At 34.1% G+C, this 21,122-nt stretch overlaps 2 protein-coding genes across 2 annotated transcripts; one reads left to right on the top strand and one right to left on the bottom strand.

The window, feature by feature from the left end:
- Positions 1-560: 560 nt before the first annotated feature.
- LOC113399596 (heparanase) lies at positions 561-6,147 on the bottom strand. Its single transcript, XM_026638756.2, has 7 exons — positions 5,914-6,147; positions 5,455-5,627; positions 4,625-4,837; positions 4,080-4,284; positions 3,428-3,656; positions 2,670-2,914; positions 561-1,835 (listed from the first exon to the last, which is right to left on the bottom strand). The coding sequence occupies exons 1-7, from the start codon at positions 6,102-6,104 to the stop codon at positions 713-715; spliced, it is 2,379 nt and encodes a 792-aa protein (XP_026494541.2). The 5' UTR covers positions 6,105-6,147; the 3' UTR covers positions 561-712.
- Positions 6,148-9,384: 3,237 nt separating this feature from the next.
- Positions 9,385-17,166, top strand: LOC113399599 (nuclear hormone receptor HR96). The gene is made up of 8 exons (XM_026638765.2): positions 9,385-10,391; positions 13,067-13,180; positions 13,478-13,586; positions 14,583-14,693; positions 15,164-15,289; positions 15,707-15,790; positions 16,154-16,366; positions 16,563-17,166. Exons 1-8 carry the CDS (start codon positions 9,652-9,654, stop codon positions 16,761-16,763), a joined length of 1,698 nt encoding a protein of 565 aa, XP_026494550.1. The 5' UTR covers positions 9,385-9,651; the 3' UTR covers positions 16,764-17,166.
- The last annotated feature ends 3,956 nt before the right edge of the window (positions 17,167-21,122 follow it).

Here is a 21,122-nt window from a genome sequence, read left to right as displayed (position 1 = left end):
TTGTCGCAGATAGATAAACCATTCAATTAACAGCCTAGCCTTTTTGATCAGCCGCACCGTTTTACGAGCGGAATGACATCTTCCGTTTAGAGAATATGGTAATTTGATTTACTCCCCTGAAGTTTAACGACTCACTAAAAATGTTGAACGTTTGCGTGTGGTGGGGGTGCAAGTCTAGAAGAAAATAATTACAGGCTCGGGGGATAAAACATAATCAATACCATGGTTGGTGACGCTTTAAATAAAGTCTAAGAGAGGGTATTGTTGTCTGTATCTGGACGTAACGTTTTTTCCTGTACTGTAAGCCGTATAAAAGCACTTCGTTACAAAAATATGAGTATATTAGATTTATTTGGAACAATTAAACGGTAATTTTACATGAAGCCTGAGTGAATAGGTCTATAGACTAAGATAATTCTCTTATATTTTATTGCCAAATTTAAAGTTCGGCAGGTTCACTTAACAATATTCTTAATATTTCTATAACTAATAAATAATTAAATACAAAGTATTCTTAACAATGAACTAAAAGGGAATCAAAACATTAAAATTAGTATATAAAAAAAAAATATAATTTATCTTTATTTACAAAATTTACACTTAAAAATATCCAAAATCCATTTCAATAAGTGTTGCAAGGAATTGCTGATTATACAGACGTAGAAATGGAAAATACAGGTAGACCTTCATCTGGTTTATACGACATCTTAAATTATTCCAATATCGTAAAAGCTGTAAATATTCTGTTAATATTTTTATTAAAATCAACAAGCAACGACAATATATCATCAAGTGTTGATTTAAGTAGTCCAGTGTGAGATTTATCGCTTATATTTACAGTGGCACTGTCGTCCGATACTTTAGTCTTTAAAACAATTCCTTCGGCTGAATGTACATCGTAATCCTCATTATCATCTTTATCTTGTATCTCTAATGGCAAATCGCTAATCTGTTTAAGTTTGTGAATGATCTTACTAAATCTAGAAGTTTCTTTGCTGTCGTAAGATATTTCGTTCTCGGCTGTGTCATCATCGTACCTTTTTAATAATTTGTTTTTTGCATTTCTTCTTTTTCTTACTATTATTTTATTTAGGCCAGACTTTAAGTCCGACATTGGAATATTCGATTCTAATATTTCATTGGCACTATTCTGTGTCGTTTTTGTCCCTTTTAGGTTTCTTTTCGATTTACTTCTATAATGTCTGAGATTGTTAAGCGATGACTTCGATTTGTTCTTTATTCTTGCAATGTGATCTTTTGAAAACTTTGTCAGTTTTTGTTTGATATTGTGCTTGAAAGATTTATCTCCATAAGTGTTTTTTGTTTTGATATTATATCTTTTGGGTTTTCTGATTTGTTCTCCATCATCGAATGTTTCACGCTTAACTCGCACTGGATCACTATTTTTATTTAAATTAGCTTGAAATACTTTCTGTGCGTTTCGTAAATCTTTATTAATATTATCAATGCGTTCTTGCAAAGCTTTATTTTCTTTACCAAGTTCATGACCTTCAGTTCCATCAATAAATTCTTCCAATTCATCTCGATTTTGCGATGTATTGAAATATTTCTTATACTCATCTTCTGAACGTTTTGTTCTGATAAAATTACTTTCTTCGCTGTCTTTTGTATCAACAGTCAAAATTGGAGATGGTTTCTTATTATTTATTTCATATTTTTCATAGCATGCCTTCACTTTTGTATTAGCTAGAACCCAAAAGCCAAAAGAATTTGGCGGAAGGTTTAGGAGTAGCGTCTTATATGGGCGAAGACGTTTGACCACAGGGCGAATGTCTCCTTCGTAATACATAGCTCGATTATTTACTACTATATTCCTGTAAATAAAAACGAACTAATTAATTTCATGAATACACGTGTAAAAATATTTTTTGTTTATATTAATCTAGTTTTTGCTATCTGAGAAATTCAAGTATGAGTTGGAATCACCAAAATAGTAAAAATATATATAATAATATATTTTAGGAAAATGCAAAATTTGGCTATTATTTCCTCATTTATACCAAATGGCACTGGGAAATCACTAGGGCCATATTGAACAAACATTTGGAAGTCATTTTAATTGGTGCTGGACTTTCAGTAAATCCTAATAATAAGTACATATTCAGTTGAGTAAGTAATTCACATCTCAATTATTCACCAAAGAACAATAATATATATCTTTCAATGCAAAGATAAAAAATAAATGAGCAAGTATAATTAAGGGTACAAGGGACAGTACGGTGTCAGCGGCATATGGAATGATTACACATTAAAATGTTTATTTGACGTGATAGCAAGTTAATAAAATAAAGAAACGAGCGAGCCTTACAGTAGTCACTTATGATGTGTAACATAATTTAACATCTATTGTTAATGCAACATTGACATGGTATTCTCTCGGAAAGCGTGTTGCTGTTTCCCATCTGACGGCTAACTCTAACTGGCTTCCTGATACACACTTTCGTCCATTTTCCAGTTATTATGTATAACTAGAAGAATTATGTTACACACCGGAATATACAACCAGGTTTAATGTCACTTCACCTCTTATATTTTCACCACCTGAGACGTGATAGGGTTCTAAAATATTTTATTTAAATTTTACTCATTTGGCAATAGAATTCTATAAACCTACAGATGGTAACAAATAAATACACGAGTAAACTCACCCACTGTGATCGTGCCCCAATATGAACTGCATAATGTCGCCGCCCTCCTCCCGGGCGGACAGGCGCACGGAGAGTCGGGCGGGCTCGCGTGCGAGGTTGGCGCCGAAGAGCGTGACCGCGCCGGGCGCGCGGGCGCGGCGCGGCGCCGTGCAGTGCGCGAACACGGCCGCCTGCGACGCCGACATGTCCACGCCCAGTACGCGCTCGCCCACCAGGTTCTTGTACAGGAGCGCCATGTAGAAACTCTGCAGTAGCACGATAGTAAAGAATGTATTACACATGCTTTCATACGAAATTGTTTCATTGTCAGTATCGGTTCAAACACCAGAAGTATTTTTTTGTGTATCTGAACTCTTATACAAAAAAGCCTGAATATAATAAAATTAATCTCAAATATTTTTGCTGTAACTTTTAGTAAATATATATTTATGTAATGAGTTGCAGAGAGCATTGAAGAAGATTGAGCAACTAGAAAACCAATAGATAGTGGACCATGTTCGGAAACCATATCTAAAGTTTCGTACTTCTACAGAGTAAGACTTATTCATTAGCGCGTTTTTATACTGTTAGAACTACACTACGCCACTTCTTGGAAAGAGATTTCTTGTTCACACTCAGCTGTTGATAACAGCTTGCGTTCTGAAAACTCTGAATTGTTTGTGTCCATCCAGCGCTCTTCATATAAAAGAAGCAAAGATGCTTAGCTAGATTAATTAATCAATTGATTAAATCGGAGAGAGGCAAAATAACATTCTCACCAAAGTTGGTTCATAAAGTTCCTTCTCCATTAATTCCCTGTAATGCACTGAGAATCCGTTTCTCGCTGAGTATCCAAGGCTGGTCATCCAGTCAACTGCCCTTTCCAATTCGCTTAATACTGGACTGTATTCGGTCAGCCAGAGGGGCGTGTCGCTACGGCTAAGCAACTTGAGCAACTTGAGCCGATCTTTATCTGACATGCGCTCTAGTTCTTGGGATGATGAATTACTAAAAAATAGTGACACTATAAAATATACTCATATACTATAAGTTTAAATGATTAGATACCTTATTTTCTGGACAAGCACCACAAAGGTCACCTTGTACAACAGTGTTAAAGATTATTAATATGTTAAAGAAGATTAACAAAAATCTGTTCCCATGTATGCGGATGCATTTTCCTTATCATATCTTTCTGTTCCAACAACTATGTAATCAACACATGTAATTAATTATTGTATAGCTAAAAACAAGTTCACGAGCAAATTGTCCAATCAACAAAAAGTCCGCTTTGCCTTTTGACAAAAGAAAGGTTATCCAGAAGCCAATAGATTGAAGAATGACTGACTTTGGTTATCAAACGTGCCCTTTTTGTCTTGTATAACACTGGCTCGTGCACAGTGCTGCGTGTACTTGCGAGTTATTACCTACCCATTCAACAAAATAGCATCCAGCATATCGTTTGATAATGTCACGTAATCCTTAAAGTCACTCTTGGAATCTGCCTGCAAGCAATGCGTAACATCACCCCCCACTACCTGCCATCGGCCTGCCTTCCCGGAGGGAAAGGTCTCGATGATCACGCGGAGTGTCTCGAGATCGTTTAGGTATTCTTCGATTGATTGATTGTGACATTCTAGAAAAATATTATTGACGCATTATTAAAATTATTACAAAACCACACTTATATAAGATATTTAGTTAATACAGACAATTTAAATATTTCATTAGTTGATGTTAGCTGTGTCGCTTGTGTTGACCAAATTTTTTTAAATTTAAATTATAACATTAAGGTACAAATTATAACTTAACTACAGTAGAAATTCAATAATATTGAGGTATATTATAAAATAAGTATTCTGTATACGTTAACAGAAATAAAACCATCCGCGAGATAATTATATATAAAATCAATATTTGAGCGTTAATGCTAAGCAATACATTGATTATTGAAAATTTCATCTACAAAAACTCACCATAACCCAATTGCCAGAAGATATCTCCGATGTTGGACTGATCAGCTACTGTTAGGATCTTCAGCGCGGTGTTAGGGTCCCACATGCCAGAGCTGGTTTTCTCGTCACTGTTTAAAGCAAACACCAAGTCGAAACCGGTACTTTTCGCCCAGTGAACGAATTCCTCCCATTGATTGTTAGTTACGGCGAAGCTGGACTTTTTGGAGCGACGATCTGAATATAAATGGCGGTGATGACGAATTGCGGCTACACACTATCATAGTCGTAACTACATAGGGTACTATTAAAAATCAGCATTTGGTTTTTGGAACCCGACTTGGAAGCTGAATGGTACACCTGATACTGAATGGTACTGAATGGTGTTTAGGACCGATTACTATCATTGCTTACCAAATTTCTTTAATTTTTTTCTTTTCTTGTTTGTTGTGGTTTTTTTTTTGTAGATTAAGTTACTACTTAATCAACAAAATTATTCTATATTTTAGGTTTTTTTTTTATATTTTATGCTTTTTATAATTGTGCCGAGTCCTAAATAAATATTTCTTTCTTTATTTCATAGTCAACGGCTGTACGTATTTTGAAAGGTATGGGAGTATGCCTTCTACCCTGACTTCCGGATTATTACCGAGAATTTTGTCAGAAAAAGATATTTTTTTTTACTGTCTTGAGCCAAGATTCGAATTTGGGAATCGATCAGAAATTAATGTACTCAACTACGCTTTACGCTGCACGATTATAAGATGTAAAAAAGTATTTGTTAGTAAAAACATCAAAATTAAAAGATGGTTAGTTTGAAATTATTTGTAAGTATATTAATAAGATCACCATACCGCCTTCATCTTCTCTGAACAGCTTACTCAGGCTAAGTTTCTTGGGCTTGTCGAACTCGTCTATGGCTAATTGTGGTGTGGTGGTGTTCTTAAACGTCATGTGTGAAGTAGATGGACCCGCAATGCGAATGTACGCTGGAGTTAATGCTGATGCCATGCAGATGCATTCCTTCCTGTAAAGACATCTTTAGTTATAAAGATATATATTACAAATATTGCGAAATAGTACAAATACGGAGGAGTCGGAGGAGGAGGAGTCCTCTCTTTTGGAAAATAAGGTTTGGCGCTCATTCCGCCAAGCTGCTCAATTGCAATTTGTTGAATATACATGTAGCCGACTTCGCCGAGCATGAAATGAATGATGTCCAATTAAGGACATGAAGTTCCTGTGATTGAACTCTCAATCATCGGGTAAGATTCAAGTGTTCTAACCACTGGGCCTCTCGAGAATATACTTACTTATTGTATTTTTCACTTGATGAAAACAAATACTTCGGATCGATCGTGAAACTGAGGAAATTGCTGTCGACCAAATTAATATGTTGTTCCGTTCCGATCTTAACGTTATAAGTATCAGGTTTTATCATATAATTACTTAAAATTGTTAAAAATATTATACAAAGATTTAATCTTCTAAAATCTCGATCCATTGTTGGACGTTTTAATTTACTAAATGCATGCAAAATGCACTTTAGTTAATATTTATGTTTGGAAATGTTAAGTTGCAGTTAGTTATTTACTGTTGTTGCGAGTTTCAGGTAATATAAAAACTTTCTATATTTTATTAATACTTTATTTTAATCACTCGATTGTTTAATTTTTTTGAGACCATAAATCAGATTCAAGAAGTTTACGCGAGAGGTGGCCTTATCGCTAAAACAGCGATCTCTTCCAGGCAACCTTTAGATAGAGGAAAGAAGCAGTGGTAAAAAAGGTAGGGGTGTAAATAGCACAGATAAACATAATATATAGAAAAATTACAATGAAATAATAATGTATATAATTAGATACACTTAATGAATCAAATTAAATTTCTACCTACGTAAGATACTCTATTGTGATCTCAAATTATATACATAATTAATAAAACAACTTGACGAGATTTATTTTAACAAACAAATAATTACTTAAGATTTCACAATAATAGTAAACAGAGTAATAACTACGATCGCTTTGCGTCATTGCTTTAATCACTTTGACGTATACATTAAAGTTAAATATTGAACAAATAAATAATTGTTATAATAAATTTGATAAGAAAATACAATAGTTTTACTAAGTAGTTTTTATATAAAACATTTTTTGTCACGACTGACTTACTTTGAGGCACAGTCGTCAATAAAAATATAAATTTTCAAAACTTAGTACAATAATCATAACGTCTAAATTGTCAAAATAACTGCAACACGATTACGCTGACGTTGATAATTTCGCAAATTCGCGGTCGCGACGAATTAACTTCCTATATATATATTGTTTGTTTTGAATAATAAATTACGCAATATTTATCTTTATTAAGTTCATTTGAACACGTCTTTGTATATCATACATTTATATAAGTACATACTAGTTGTATTTTATGACTTCTACAGCATTTGATTGTTATATTTTTGTTATACTTTTTGAACGTTTACAGGAATGCCAAACGAGTAAATATCATTGGTACGAGTGATGATGATTACTTCATCTTCGCCTATCAAATTGCGTACACAGAAAAAGTAAAAGCAAAAAAATAAATTACATAGTATTTTCCAAGCACCGATTTTATTAATTTAAGTATCAAAAACAAACTATAGGTGGGTCAGTGATTAGGTTTAGAACATTTAAAAAAATAACAATAAAACTTATTTATTTACGAAAAGCCAAAAGACGGGAATTCACATTTTAAAAATAATATAATTTAAATAACGACCGTCGTGACTTCGGCACTCTTCTAAACGAGAACGTAAGTTCGCCAATACTCTCTTGCATAGAGGTCGTGAGATTGCTGACACCATTTCACTATTTTTTTCTTTTAATTCAATGGACTTCGCCACATCAGGGCTTCGCCACATAGACGATCATACGATAGCCTTCTCGTTTGATCGTTACCTTTTCTAGTACATATTATTTTTTAAATTATATTATTAATATGAAAGATACCGATAGATATTTAGATAAGTGTCATTATCCCGCAATCAGTAAAAATCTCGTAGCTCAGCTGGGCATAGGGTCGTTGCCCAGAAAAATATGATGTACAAGTTGTCGTCTAAGGAAAACAAATTTTGAATTCGAATGGAAAAGTTTTTCTATAAACAGATTTAAGAGAATAGGATTAAAAATATTTTTATATGTTTAATTCCTCGACATTAATTATGTAATTCTTAAGGAAATGTGTCCTTGTGCGTCTGAAGCTAGATTTCAACGCGGTAAGCTCCATAGCTTCACGGGTTGAAATCCCAAACTAGAGAACAAACATTACAGGTTTATTGTTGTCTATAAATTCTAAAACTGGAGTTGAAAGTTACCAACGCTACATTCCAGTACCACGGGAAACATGTAAAGCCGATGGGTCGGCTCCTGATCTCTCAGTTCTAGATTCGATTGTCATCCCATCGGAATATTAATAAGAGAAATTCGAAAGCAGCGTCGAGGCTATCATAGGGCAAGGCGATGAGGTGCACCAGACCACTAATTCCTCATAAGGAACAATATAATTTAAAAAAAATCTTATTATTATTAAACTAGATTATATTTCCATAAAAGCAAGACTAAAATATGTAGACTACTTAGATGTATATTTTTGGCATTCTATTACTATTTAAAAAAAAGGGGCTTGCAGATGACAATTGACTCATTAAAGAAGCAGTTTTTTTTTACAAAATGTCTTATTATATTTATATAAATAAAAATTTTATAATTCTCAGCACCGTTGCCTTTATCGGCCGAGATATACTAATGATCGAAAATGCACCAGTTGCGTAGTAACACTCCTATGTACTAGTTTAATCTTATCTATACATAACCCAGACCGAATGACAATACAACGTGTGCGTTGACATGTATTTAAAAAAAAAAAATAACAATAGTACTTTAGTTGGGACCGATACGTTAGACAAGTTTTTGCATATTAATATTTATAGATATTTTTTATATGTATTGATAATATAATTTATTTATTGACATATATAATATGTGTATTCTAAGATTGATTTATTAGTTTTAGATATAGATTAATGTTATTTTATTTATTATTACAGCACCACCCACCTCGTATTCTATGAGCTATCCTAACTTACACCGTTGGTTGCCTGGAAGAGATCGCTATGTAGCCAAAATTTTACGCCTCTTTTATTTTGGCTTTATTCATGCTGTATTTATTTATTTTCTCGATGTGGTGTACAATAAAGTATAATTGAAATAAATTATATTTTTACCTTCACTTATAGCTTATTTGTTTGTTGTATTTATAGCTATATTACCAAAAGTGACACACACTCAATACATTCATCCTCATCCTCCTGCCCTTATCCCAAAATATTTGAGGCAGCTCGTCTTCTTTTTCTTCCATACTTCTCTGTCTGACGTCATCTCATGAGTAACATTCTTTCCTTATTTATTATATAAAAAAACAAACAGGACAATAAAAAAAAACATACATTGTAAACGTTTAAAGCGTTTCAAAATAGAACAATTGTGCGGTCAAGTTTGCGGGCAGGTCTTTGTTCTTTCAATCAACCTCAATAATATTTATCTAATATTTCTATAACCTCAAAATAAGATTACTTATATTTAAGTTAATACTTAATAAAACCAAAAAAATATATATGTTAGGCGTAACTCGTTAACAGTATAGCACAACATATTAGATAACTATAATTTTAGACGGCTGAATGTTGTTTGACCATTGCTCAGAAATCAGTACCATAATAAAAAAATTTTTAATGAATAATGACACATTTGTGACATTACGTTAGTCACCCGATATAATGTATTATTCACAACTTTATTTATCAAAATATTTAAGTGAGTTATCGTGTTATCTGGTAACAACAAAAATGGCAAACTATTATCCAACACGGGTAAAATTATCACTTTCACATGACGAGCGATAAATAATATTTCAACCAAGTCTATGTCCCTTTAGATTAAGTGTACAATAAGTTTTCGAACCCTTTTTTTTCTTAGTGGTAGTTATGACGATACTTAAAAGTGAAAATGGATAGTGTAAGTGAGAGTAATGCTAAAACGGAGGATACGAGTGGACAGAAGAAAGAACTGCCTTCAAATCTGCAAAAGATTTGTCTTGTGTGTGGTGATAAGGCTTTAGGTTACAACTTTAACGCTATATCGTGCGAAAGCTGTAAGGCGTTTTTTCGTAGAAACGCATTAACAAATAAAGAGTTTAAGTGTCCATTTTCCAATAACTGCGAGATAACTGTGGTAACGAGAAGATTCTGCCAAAAGTGTCGTCTAGAAAAATGCTTATCTGTGGGTATGGTGAAGGAGTTCATCATGTCTGACGAAGATAAAGCGGAGAAGAGACGGAAAATAGAAGAAAACAGAGCGAAAAAACGTCAGATACAAGATTCAGATGACTCTGTGTCCAGTTCTAAGAATTTTAGACGAGACGATGATATGACAAATTCCTATACGCCTTCGGTACAAGAGTCTAGTGTATTGCAGTATGATGTGCTCAATAGTACTACATGTAGCCCAAACAGTACCGTACAGTCACCGCTGAACAATGACATGGAAAACTCTATAAACTCTCCGCCTGTTTATAATCAATATGCACCAGTACAAAGTACAGAACAGCCCTACACAATGAAAGTATATCCGATTGATGAAAAAACAGTTATCAATCAAGCATTATATGAACAAAGAATCATGGAACAGTACAACATATGTGACAGTGTGGAGGGCATGTATCAATCACCCAAACAGAACAGTATAAGGTATAAATTTAAAGTGTTTAACGCACAGTATTCACTTTTACCGGATATAACTTACTAACTGACTTAGCTCTTACTTATTAATATGTATCAATAATGTCAATACATAAATTTCATTCGATTGTTTTGTTTATTTGTCAGAGAAGAGATTTTCAGGACTGTCTTGGTGGATACCATTGTTTTATACAAATCAGCAATGCTCTGTATTGACATTTTCTGATTTGAAAGTTTAGTAGAGAGAGTAGAAGAATCGGAGTAATAACAGTTATGAGAGATATCTCATCTTGAAACCTATAGTTGGTCACATATGGATACCTCAAAATTGGTTTGGTACAGATAATATTCTATCTGAACCTATGCCTACGGCTTGGAATTCAATTGCGATAAAAATACTTAAAGAACTTGTATGTAACCCTTTATCTCCAACATTACCTCTTCAAAGGATACAAACAAGTATACTATCTCTCCGTGGAGTGCCAGATTGCTTTGTACCAAATTTTATAATGAACTCTTTAGTAGTTTGGCTGTTCAGCATAACAGGCTGATAAACAGAGTAACTTTCGCTTTTAGAATATTAGTAGATATGATTACACTGGGTGTATATTAACAGTGACCCGAGAGAACAGTTATTTGCACTGCTCCGTCCATTAGGACTCTGTACTTTAAACTATAATAGCTCTTAATAGAGCAAAGTCAAAAGCAAGCAAACTCTTAAAGTACAGAGAAACAAATGCTTCAATTTACAAAAGATCAACAAACAAATATTACTCATCATAAGTTAACAAATACCTTCTCATATACCCTTTGTCAACAGGCTTAGAAGTCTGTGTCTCTACTGATTTTTTTATAAACTGATATTGTATAAAATTAGTATTCACATGATGGGCTTTGAGCAAGCCCGTCTGTATAGGTACCCTCGATTCATCATATTTTCTACCACCAAACAACAATAATTATTATTGATGTGTCCTGGTTTGAAGGGATAATGAGCCAAATACAGGTATAAGACATACAAGGTCTTTGTTACCAAGGTTGGTAGTATGTTGTGGCATGTGAGCTTTGATTATTATTTCTACTAGTGTCTACGGGCAGTGATATCCTATTTTATAGAACTCCATGAGATGTGTTACTGCTAGGTTAATGTTGTTCCCCCTTTTTAATATTTTTTGGATATTAAGTTGACTAGCAAATGAGGATACTATTTGAGACTTGTTCTACCACACTGTTAGAATGCAGGTTGGGATAGAATTGTATGTAATTGAATGTGTACATAAAACATACATAAGCAGCCTGTAAATTTCCCACTGCTGGGCTAAGGCCTCCTCTCCCTCTGAGGAGAAGGTTTGGAGCATATTCTAGCATGCTGCTCCAATGCGGGTTGGTGGAATACACATGTGGCAGAATTTCGTTGAAATTAGACACATGCAGGTTCCCCACGATGTTTTCCTTCACCGCCGAGCATGAGATGAATTATAAACACAAATTAAGAACATGAAAATTCAGTGGTGCTTGCCTGGGTTTGAACCCGAAATCATCGGTTAAGATGCACGCATTCTAACCATCTCGGCTCTTGCAATATATTTACAACCGACTTTCTGATCGGCTTTTAATGACTTTAGTGTTATTAAGTGATAAAAACTACTGCCCTTAATACTTGAAGGTGTTATTGTATTAAAAACAGAATAGTTCCTACTTCCTATTTATTTCGATTAATAATTTTGTATATGGCAGCACTGGAATAGGTTGGGCTCTTGGAAAGTTAATACACAAAAACATATTAAGTATGTTCTACCCATAAACCAACCGTTATTACATTGTCGAATGCCTCGTTGGGTTCATAATCAATCCGATCCATTATTTATGTTTGCCTTGCGATTTGATCAATCGATACAATGTAATAATTGTTTATTTGTCTTTACTCTTGTGATTTGTATGCGATATCGTGTTGCACTCAAGTGATGCCGTTAATCAAGATATTGATCACTCTAATCTCGCCATATTCAAGTTCTATTGATCGACGCTGATTATTTATAAGAGGTAATAGAAAGTGCTTTTGTTTTTGCACTATATATTTTTTTTCGTGTGAAGTGTGATTACACTCTGTTGAAAATCGCTACCGGAATCGAAAGCGCTCAAGAAGACATATATATATATAGTATCACACGCTTCTATTCGATATTTGTTGACAATTATCGAACTTTCGTACGTGTCGTATTTCGTTAATCTGATCACATAATTGGTATTTAAAGACCGTACTATGAAACACTTGGAGCAAATTTTGGAACCAATATGTAATGAACGAAATTGTTCTTTTCATATTGAAGTACACAAAAAAATAGCATTGTGATGTCGCCATATTCCTCAATGTCCAGACAATTGATTTTTGTCGTATCATATTTTCAGATAAAATTGTCGCGAAAATCAACAAAACAAATCAAAACATCCACTTACCGACATTTATATTATATTAAATAATGTGGTTATTATTATGGTTGCAAACACGACAGTGTCCAAAAATTTGACGATACTTTTACATAAAAAAGTTTACAGTTTTAGAACACAATGTTTAACCACCCGAACATAAATGTCGCATTTTCATTGCAAACATTGTTAATGCAACAATACGATCTAAAATATTAAATATAATTTATTTCTTCTATGATTTATTTAACTTTTAGATCTATTTTGACTAACGGTGAAACTAAAGATCAGCATGTCTGCGAGGAGATGCCTTCCACGAGCAGCAACCCCGACGTCAACAAAGCCAGAGATATACTACAGGATGTTGAGAGGTATTTCGCATTTAATCGTTTAAAAACTTTTATATATCGCTTTGATGCCTATAAAATGGGAAACCATTTATATGCTAAAGAAGGATTAAAGATAAACAAACCTTATAAATACATATTCTATGCAATTTGCTTATAACTCTGCTGTATTATACACTAAAGATAGTCCACTTCAATACTTATGTCTACTTTAAATTTACTTCTAAAGACCCGATAACAGCCTCGACGACATTCGAACACTTCATGCGTCCGATGAATTGTCTAATGATTGTAATGTCATGTTTAGGTGCTATGTTTCAGAATAGAACCGAATTCAATGGAATCGATATTGTGCGAAGCGATCAAACTGGAGTTCGAGGCGTACACCTCGATCAGCAGCTGCAGCGGCTCGTCTAGAGAGTTGAACGAGGTGATTTCATGACTCATATATCCATAAAAATGTCCGTATCGTTGGTTTAGTTACACTTAGGTCCTGGACGAAATACTGATTCGATCCAATTTCTCTGTAGAGAAATTCTCAGTCACAGTCCGGAGTTTAAGAATTGTCTGCGTAAGTTCGCAGTTGGTCCTGCGCCTGAAATCGAAGATAATGTTGGATTTGCTGTGACATTCGACTATGAGTGCTAGGAAATATGGCTACTCTGTTTTGAAAGTGGCCGCTGTGGCTGAAGTCAGTTAGGAAATCACTAATAGTAATTACTGTATTATTTGGGGCTCGTATTAGGAATTTCTTGCAAGAAAACCCCAAAATTAATTGGCTGAATCTAAACCTTATCTCAATCTGCAATCAATGTAGTAAAATTAATTATGTTCGTATATCGTTATTCGTACAATTTTCATCATTAATGTTATTCTTTCTAGAAATTGTATCAGGTAAAATATGTTACTATATCGCTAATATCCCATTATCTTGTATGTCCAAAGATAAATAAGTATTGTGGAGGTTACTCCGTCATAGTATTTTATCAACTTTGCTGATAAAATAATTAGATATATAACATGATATCAGTGCCAATTTAATTTCTATTTATTCTGGCTCACGTTCGATGAGCTGATATGTACGATAGAATATAGTTTGATTCATTTCAAAGAACATTTTTTTTTTATGATTACGCGTTTGCGGATTCAAACGCATATTTCATTACATTAGCAGCCTGTAAATTTCCCACTGCCGGGCTAAGGCCTCCTCTCCCATGGAGGAGAAGGTTTGGAACATATTCCACCACGCTGCTTCAACGCCGGTTGGTGGAATACACATGTGGCTGAATTAAATATAATAGATAAAACTATAATTACAAATCGTACGGTAGCATAATAATTGTACAACAAATAAATATAATTTATTAAAATAAATAATGTTAGAATATACGTCGGAAGTAACACAAAATGATCTCTATAATAATAGGTGGAAAGAGCAAAGTTGAATGAGCTGATCGTGGCCAACAAGGCGTTGAATGCGCCCATCGACGACGACATCTCGCAGCTCATCGGGGACTCGGCCACCGCCGAGCTGAAGGTGCGTACACCTCACACGGAAGCGCCGAACGGGCTCTGCGTGACTGACTGTCGCCAGTAAACAGTAAACCACGACGACCGTTTAATATGAAGCAATCTTAAACTCCAAGGAAGGATATATACTTTTTAAGCCTAAAACCTGACGACCAAACAAAAATCTAATTATTCTTTATTCAAGTAGGATCATAAAAGCACTTTTGATCGTCATCTTACAGTATTTAATAAAGGTAGAACCATCACCGGTTCGGAAAGTCGATCCTACCGAGGACAGGCAATAAGCTCAGTAGTTACTTTTTTTCACTGTTTTATAATAACAATGAATTAATGACATACTGTGTCAATATATAACTTTGTGTAGCAATATTGTAATTTTTAGTTTTAAGTTTGGGTGCAATAAATAAATAAATAAAATTTTATATTTATACCAACATACTGGATTAGGAGTTTTATATAGATTTATCTATTTAACAGGATGGCGACGGAAAACACGACCCGAGGCTGATAACAATAGTGAACCTCACGGCGATAGCAATAAGGAGGCTAATCAAAATGGCGAAGAAAATCAACGCCTTCAAAAATATGTGCGAAGAGGATCAGGTAATCGAATATAACAAAAACTCTATTTCGATAAAACGAGCTCTGTGTGCGTCTGTATAACTTTAGAAATAACATACAAAGTTAATATAAAATATGACGTGACGTATTTTTATTATATCTGGAACAGTACTGGAATAAAGAGAATCTGGTTTAGGTTACGTTAGCTTTTATTTTATTAACAATTTGTTGGCTCGTGATGGGAAAACTCATCGCCGACTTCGAGTAACCATTCCTAACATCGACTCCAGTAGGAAGATAAGACATTTATGTATCTTGTTGTATGGATACTTTGCTCTTGGTAAGTGAATGTGTGATCAGTGAGCGGTGCCGACCTTGGCGGGCTTGCACAGAGCCCAATATAATAAGTAATCCCAAAGGCACTCTTATAAGGCTATATATATTACGTATTGTCACCAGGTGGCGCTGTTAAAGGGAGGTTGTATAGAAATGATGGTCCTCCGAAGTACAATGACATACGATGGCCAAAGAAATCAATGGAAGGTAAGTCATCTCAATACAATTGTTAGGGTTTAATGTTTCAAGTAACTACTTTTGTTTTATTGTAAAGTTAATTTTTGCGATATCTTTATTATTTTCTTTATGGCAACATTGTCGAAACAAATTACTACACGAAAACTAAAGATAGTGGCGGTTTTTGACTCTAAATAAGGGTGTATATATATATATAATTAAGACAATAAGTGTCTATATTAAATAAAGAATTTGACTTTGAAAAAAATAAAAATAAATCTCTTGCCTTGTATCCTACGCCAAATTTAAATTCCTCTATGAAAACTCATCTGCTTAATTTAAGGGTGCTCAAATATAATTTTATATTGATGTTACAAATTTCCTACCCCAAAGCTCCCCCACAGCCACGAGCAGTACGGCTGCATCCAGACCGACGTGCTGAAGCTCGCCAAGGGCAACATCTACCGCTCGCACGAGTCCTTCATTCGCTCGTTCGATCCGAGATGGCGGACGGATGAGAACATTATACTCATCATGTCCGCCATCCTGCTGTTCACGCCCGACCGCGCCAAGGTCGTCCACCGCGACGTCATCAAGCTGGAGCAGGTGAGCCACCACCCCCCACCCCCCCGGTCCGTCGTACTATGCTGCAGCTCCTATCGTAACCTGTTTCAACTAATTGGACAGAACGAAAAATATTGCTGTCTCTTTCTCATGACTGTGTGTTATGCGGATTTAAAACGATATCGTAAGTCTCAATTGGTATTACAATCTAAAAACACCGTTATGTTTTTGTTCGCAGAACTCGTATTACTACCTCCTCCGGAGGTACTTAGAGAGCGTATACCCAGGCTGTGAAGCAAAGTCCACCTTCCTGAAACTCATCCAGAAGATTCTAGAACTGAGGAAGCTCGCCGAGGAAGTGACGGGAGTGTACCTCGACGTGCATCCGATAGAACCATTGCTTATGGAGATATTTGACTTAAAACATCACGCCGCATGACCCCTACGGTAACATTGAGTAACACATTTCGTACACTATGATCCACTCCGGCCTATTGTACACTGATGACATAATGTATGTCATATCGGTATTTTTTCTTACCTCGTATCTCCTAGAGAACAGTACACTTGAAAATTTAGTAAGTTCTATTCTAAAGTAATATAACCGCTCATTTATACTCGTGATCCACTGTGATCCAAAATAAAAATATAATTTATTGATTTTATTATAAGCCTAAAGTTGAAAAGTTCTCTATTTAATTGTTACTCTAAAGTAATTGTTAAATGTTTATTGAAACATGCGTACGACCATATTTATTTTAATAAAGTATATTTTGATATGGTTGTTATTTATGGTCTCATATATAGGTAGTTTTTAAATCGTAAGGTTTGTTTAAATCTAAACGAACGTATAGCGTATTTAATTAATTTATATAATCTAATACTACATATTATTAATTGTCAATTTAGAATTTGGGGATCAGATGTTTTGGTATCATTTTAAAGGGCAATGAATTAATGTCCTGGCAACAATGACGCCATTACACAACATACCGATTTAAAAAAAAAACTAGATTTAGCGTCGCGTACAGTCCATTTATTATGAATGGCCAAACGTCATACTAGTTTACTAGTGTGCGTGCACTTAGTGGCCAACTGGTGGCCACTAAATAATCAAAGGATATCATGTTTATCAGGATTTGATTCAAAACATTCACAAATGTGTTCGGTGAAAGACATTTTAATTATACCATAGACATATCTTCACCGCGCGTATTTTCGGCAGCGGTGTTGCCATTTGTTAAGATTGTCAAGTTAAGATCATGGATCGAATTTTTATACAAGCTACTGTTTCTTTAAAAAAATATTTTACAAATGATTACATGAACATGTAAACTTTAAAATTTATAACATTTGCGAAGTATAACATATATTTAAGATGTCATGAATAATCTTTTGTAAAATTTAATTTGGCTCACAAAAGCACTTTTGAATCATAATGTATAAAATCGTATTGGAATGTAGAATCTAAAACCAGAGAGAAGTAAATAAAAGGAATGAATATAACAAAATGATACGTCTGTTGAACAGGATATCCGTCACACGAATACTGCACCATTATACCCTGTTCAAGTTAGCTTGATCTTTTTGACAGACGGGCTAGTGATGCGAAACAGAAAATACAACATATATAACAGTCGATGGAACGATGGAATGCGTAATTCAAATTAGAATTCAATTGTTTTTTAACTTATTTTTCTAAAACGAGTTATACCAGCTAAAGAGACCGCAACCAAAAGGAGCCGCGTTCGTAACAATAGCTCAACTATGATCTTTAATAAGGATTTTTGTAATCGATATTTGTAGCAGTTAATTCGCGTCCCTACCGTCCGACCGATGTACAAGGCGTCTATTATTTTCAGTGTTTCCATTTAAATTTTACTTTGAAACCATTATATATATATAGAAAAATACTTAAAATTTTCGGATAACGCTTGAATATTTAGGAACTTTTGTATTATACGTACATTTTAAAATATTTATACAATTTTTTAAATTATTAAATCGAGAAAATAATGTGTTCGCCATTGCAAAGTTATGTCGGTCAGAAAAATTAACATCTGTCAAAAAGATCAAGCTATCTTGTACAAGGTATAGTAACATGATAATTTGTCAAACAATTATGTTCATTTAAAATACTCTAAAAACTTACTAGAAATCGCCTAGAGGTGCCAAAAAACTTAAGATTACTGAATTCGATGTTTATCGTTAACTCCCTCTTAGAACGTAAACGAATTAATTATATCATTGGCTGTTAATTATTTCGACACTAGATTTATCGTCTCAAAACATATATGTTTATATGTATGTTAAAATATATTATATTTTTATTTCTATTTCATATGTAAGTCTACTTACGTGGAATTAGGACGTCATAATTTAGGTGAGATGTTCACGTTAACAATATTATGTGAAAATAGAGAAGGATACTGAGATTCGAAAACTATTTAATTGCAAATCCAAATCCAATATATTTTATTTAAGTAAACTATACAATGAAGCATTTTGAAATCAATATTGGAACTGTACTCATCACATATCAAGAAACTCTTTTAAAATACACTCAGTTTCTTGCCGGTTCTTCTCGGTAGAACCGGTGACAGCTTCACATGTAACATGACGATTCAAATAGGCTTTCATAACTCTACTTGTATAGAGAATATTTTTATTTAGATTTAAAACAAACCAGATTCAAGTTATATTAAAACTTGTATATGTCAGATTAAAATCAACCACATATATAACTCCTATTATAAACGTCAACATATATTTCAGTACTTTTTTTATATGTTTACATATAACTTAAATTCTAATTTAAAGGACTATATTGTAAATACTAAAATGATTCTAGTACAGTACTGTCGTTTCATTGTCTTCTTTCTCGCTCGCACTAAGGATTAATATTCTGTGGGAGAGAGATAGAGTACGATATATTTGAATGTTAAAATGAATGTCTTTATTGTTGTCAAAGGTAGCCATGACTTGAGACACACTTATGCAATTAAACTAATCGGATTCGTTGCGACTGTAACCATGCTTGTCTTTAACCTACAAATCACGGATGTTATGAAAGTGTAATTTCGGAATTGTAAGTGGGTACGGATGTATGAATAATGTTTTACCGGTTTCAGAAACCCAATAATCCGGTTGCTTCGCATAGTTTCAGTTACGCTTATTAGATTACTTTGAATTTGAAAAAATGAAAATCGTAGGCTTTTAATTTTTGTATAAGATACATTAGCAATAAATAATAATATCAGACTCGTTTATGGTTTCACGTAGATTTTTATTTCGGATATTCGATGGTTTTGGTTACGGATAACATCCCTGATTAGAAATAAACTACGAAGTAGTTTGGTTGCACAGGTGTGGCTATAGCTTTACAGATACCACTTGGACCACGTGGTAGTTACAACCGGCGCTGGATCGCGCAAGTTTGTTTATAAAAGGTCTTTATTTTTATATTTTACATAAAAGCATTTGTCCACGGACTTAAGTTCACGGAAGACAAAATAAGACGTGGACAAAAATCTCTTTGGAAGAAAATGACAGATGTCCCGGTAGTTGAACGACGAGAATCGTAACCGATGATTCCGAGTTCAAACCGGACACTACCGAGTTTCGTGTGCTTAATTTATAAATCATATCGAGCTCGGCGGGGAAGGAAAACATCGTGAAGGTTGCACGTGGCGGTTGACCCGCATTAGAACAACGTGGAGTTAACTCCAAATCCTCTTAATGGAGAGGAGGCCTCAGCCCAGCAGTGCGACAACAGGCTATTAGTTTAGTTTTTCTTTTTTACAACTACACGTATAAGGTAAATCTTTAATTTAATTAGACAGTAATTTATTTTTATACAGACATGTTTAAGATGTAAATAGTTACAGATGTAATAAAAATATTTTTATAACAGATGTTTGTTATCCGATATGTAAATTAGGTGCAATAATGTTTTTTAAATTTATTATAAATATAATAGTTTGTTATATATTGTCTCGTGTTTTATTTACTTTTTCTTCTCTGTATATTGTTTTGGAACCCAGCACTTATTTTTTTTGTGGCTTTTACTTGTGCCGAGAGAGCAGAGATTATTTCGCCAACGTCACGTGCGTTGGAACAAAACTCGCGGGCGTTTTTTCGTCTGTGTTTGTAGTTGTCAGATTTTTGTCCTGCGTTAATACTGATGAGATTGCCTGGAAGAAATCACTCTATGTGTGACTTTTAAAGTATCTAAAGGTGAAAAACAACCTTCCTTCAAATACTTTAAAAGCACCTGTTCTTTTGTATATATTTTAGAATGTTTGCAATAAAGACTAAATAAATAACAAATTAATCAATTGTCATGGCGATCCGTTGAACGTTACAGAATTTTGTGTTACAGCAAAGTAGATAATATTAAAACAGTCCCGGTTTCAAGTTGGCATAACTTTCATGATGATGATTATGATAATGATGTCTTCCTAACCAATTTAATCACGGTAGCCAACGGACGGAAGGAGTTAAGGCGCAGGATCGACTGCTTTACGTACTCTCCGAGTCACGGGAGTTTGCACATTTCCAGACTCCGGGTCGTTAATAAATTTTCGATAGAAAAATACTAAAGTTTTTATTGCACTAATTTAGAGTTTGAACCCAGAACTTTAGGATCTGCGGATATATCTAGTCACTAACGAGACAAACATTCTTGACGCCAACTTTCACGGTCGTCACCAACGTCCATTTTTATAAATAAATACACGCGCTGTTTATATTCCAAAATATCAAACAAGAGATTGCCTCGCCTGTGCACAAATATATT

The sequence above is a fragment of the Vanessa tameamea genome, chromosome 24 (genome assembly GCF_037043105.1).
Source record: "Vanessa tameamea isolate UH-Manoa-2023 chromosome 24, ilVanTame1 primary haplotype, whole genome shotgun sequence".
NCBI classification, from domain to species: Eukaryota; Metazoa; Arthropoda; class Insecta; order Lepidoptera; family Nymphalidae; genus Vanessa; species Vanessa tameamea.
Note: the sequence above shows the minus strand (reverse complement) of the source record. Positions and strands in the feature narration are given on the sequence as shown.

Excerpts from the sequence above, each read along its gene's own strand:
- LOC113399596 (XM_026638756.2), bottom strand. The coding sequence starts at position 6,104 with ATGGATCGAGATTTTAGAAGATTAAATCTTTGTATAATATTTTTAACA. Across the intron at positions 5,628-5,913 it reads TCAAGTGAAAAATACAATAA|GAAGGAATGCATCTGCATGG; the intron begins GTAAGTATATTC and ends ATGTCTTTACAG. Across the intron at positions 4,285-4,624 it reads CTTCTGGCAATTGGGTTATG|AATGTCACAATCAATCAATC; the intron begins GTGAGTTTTTGT and ends ATATTTTTCTAG.
- LOC113399599 (XM_026638765.2), top strand. The coding sequence starts at position 9,652 with ATGGATAGTGTAAGTGAGAGTAATGCTAAAACGGAGGATACGAGTGGA. Across the intron at positions 13,587-14,582 it reads CGTCTAGAGAGTTGAACGAG|GTGGAAAGAGCAAAGTTGAA; the intron begins GTGATTTCATGA and ends CTATAATAATAG. Across the intron at positions 15,290-15,706 it reads ATATGTGCGAAGAGGATCAG|GTGGCGCTGTTAAAGGGAGG; the intron begins GTAATCGAATAT and ends TATTGTCACCAG.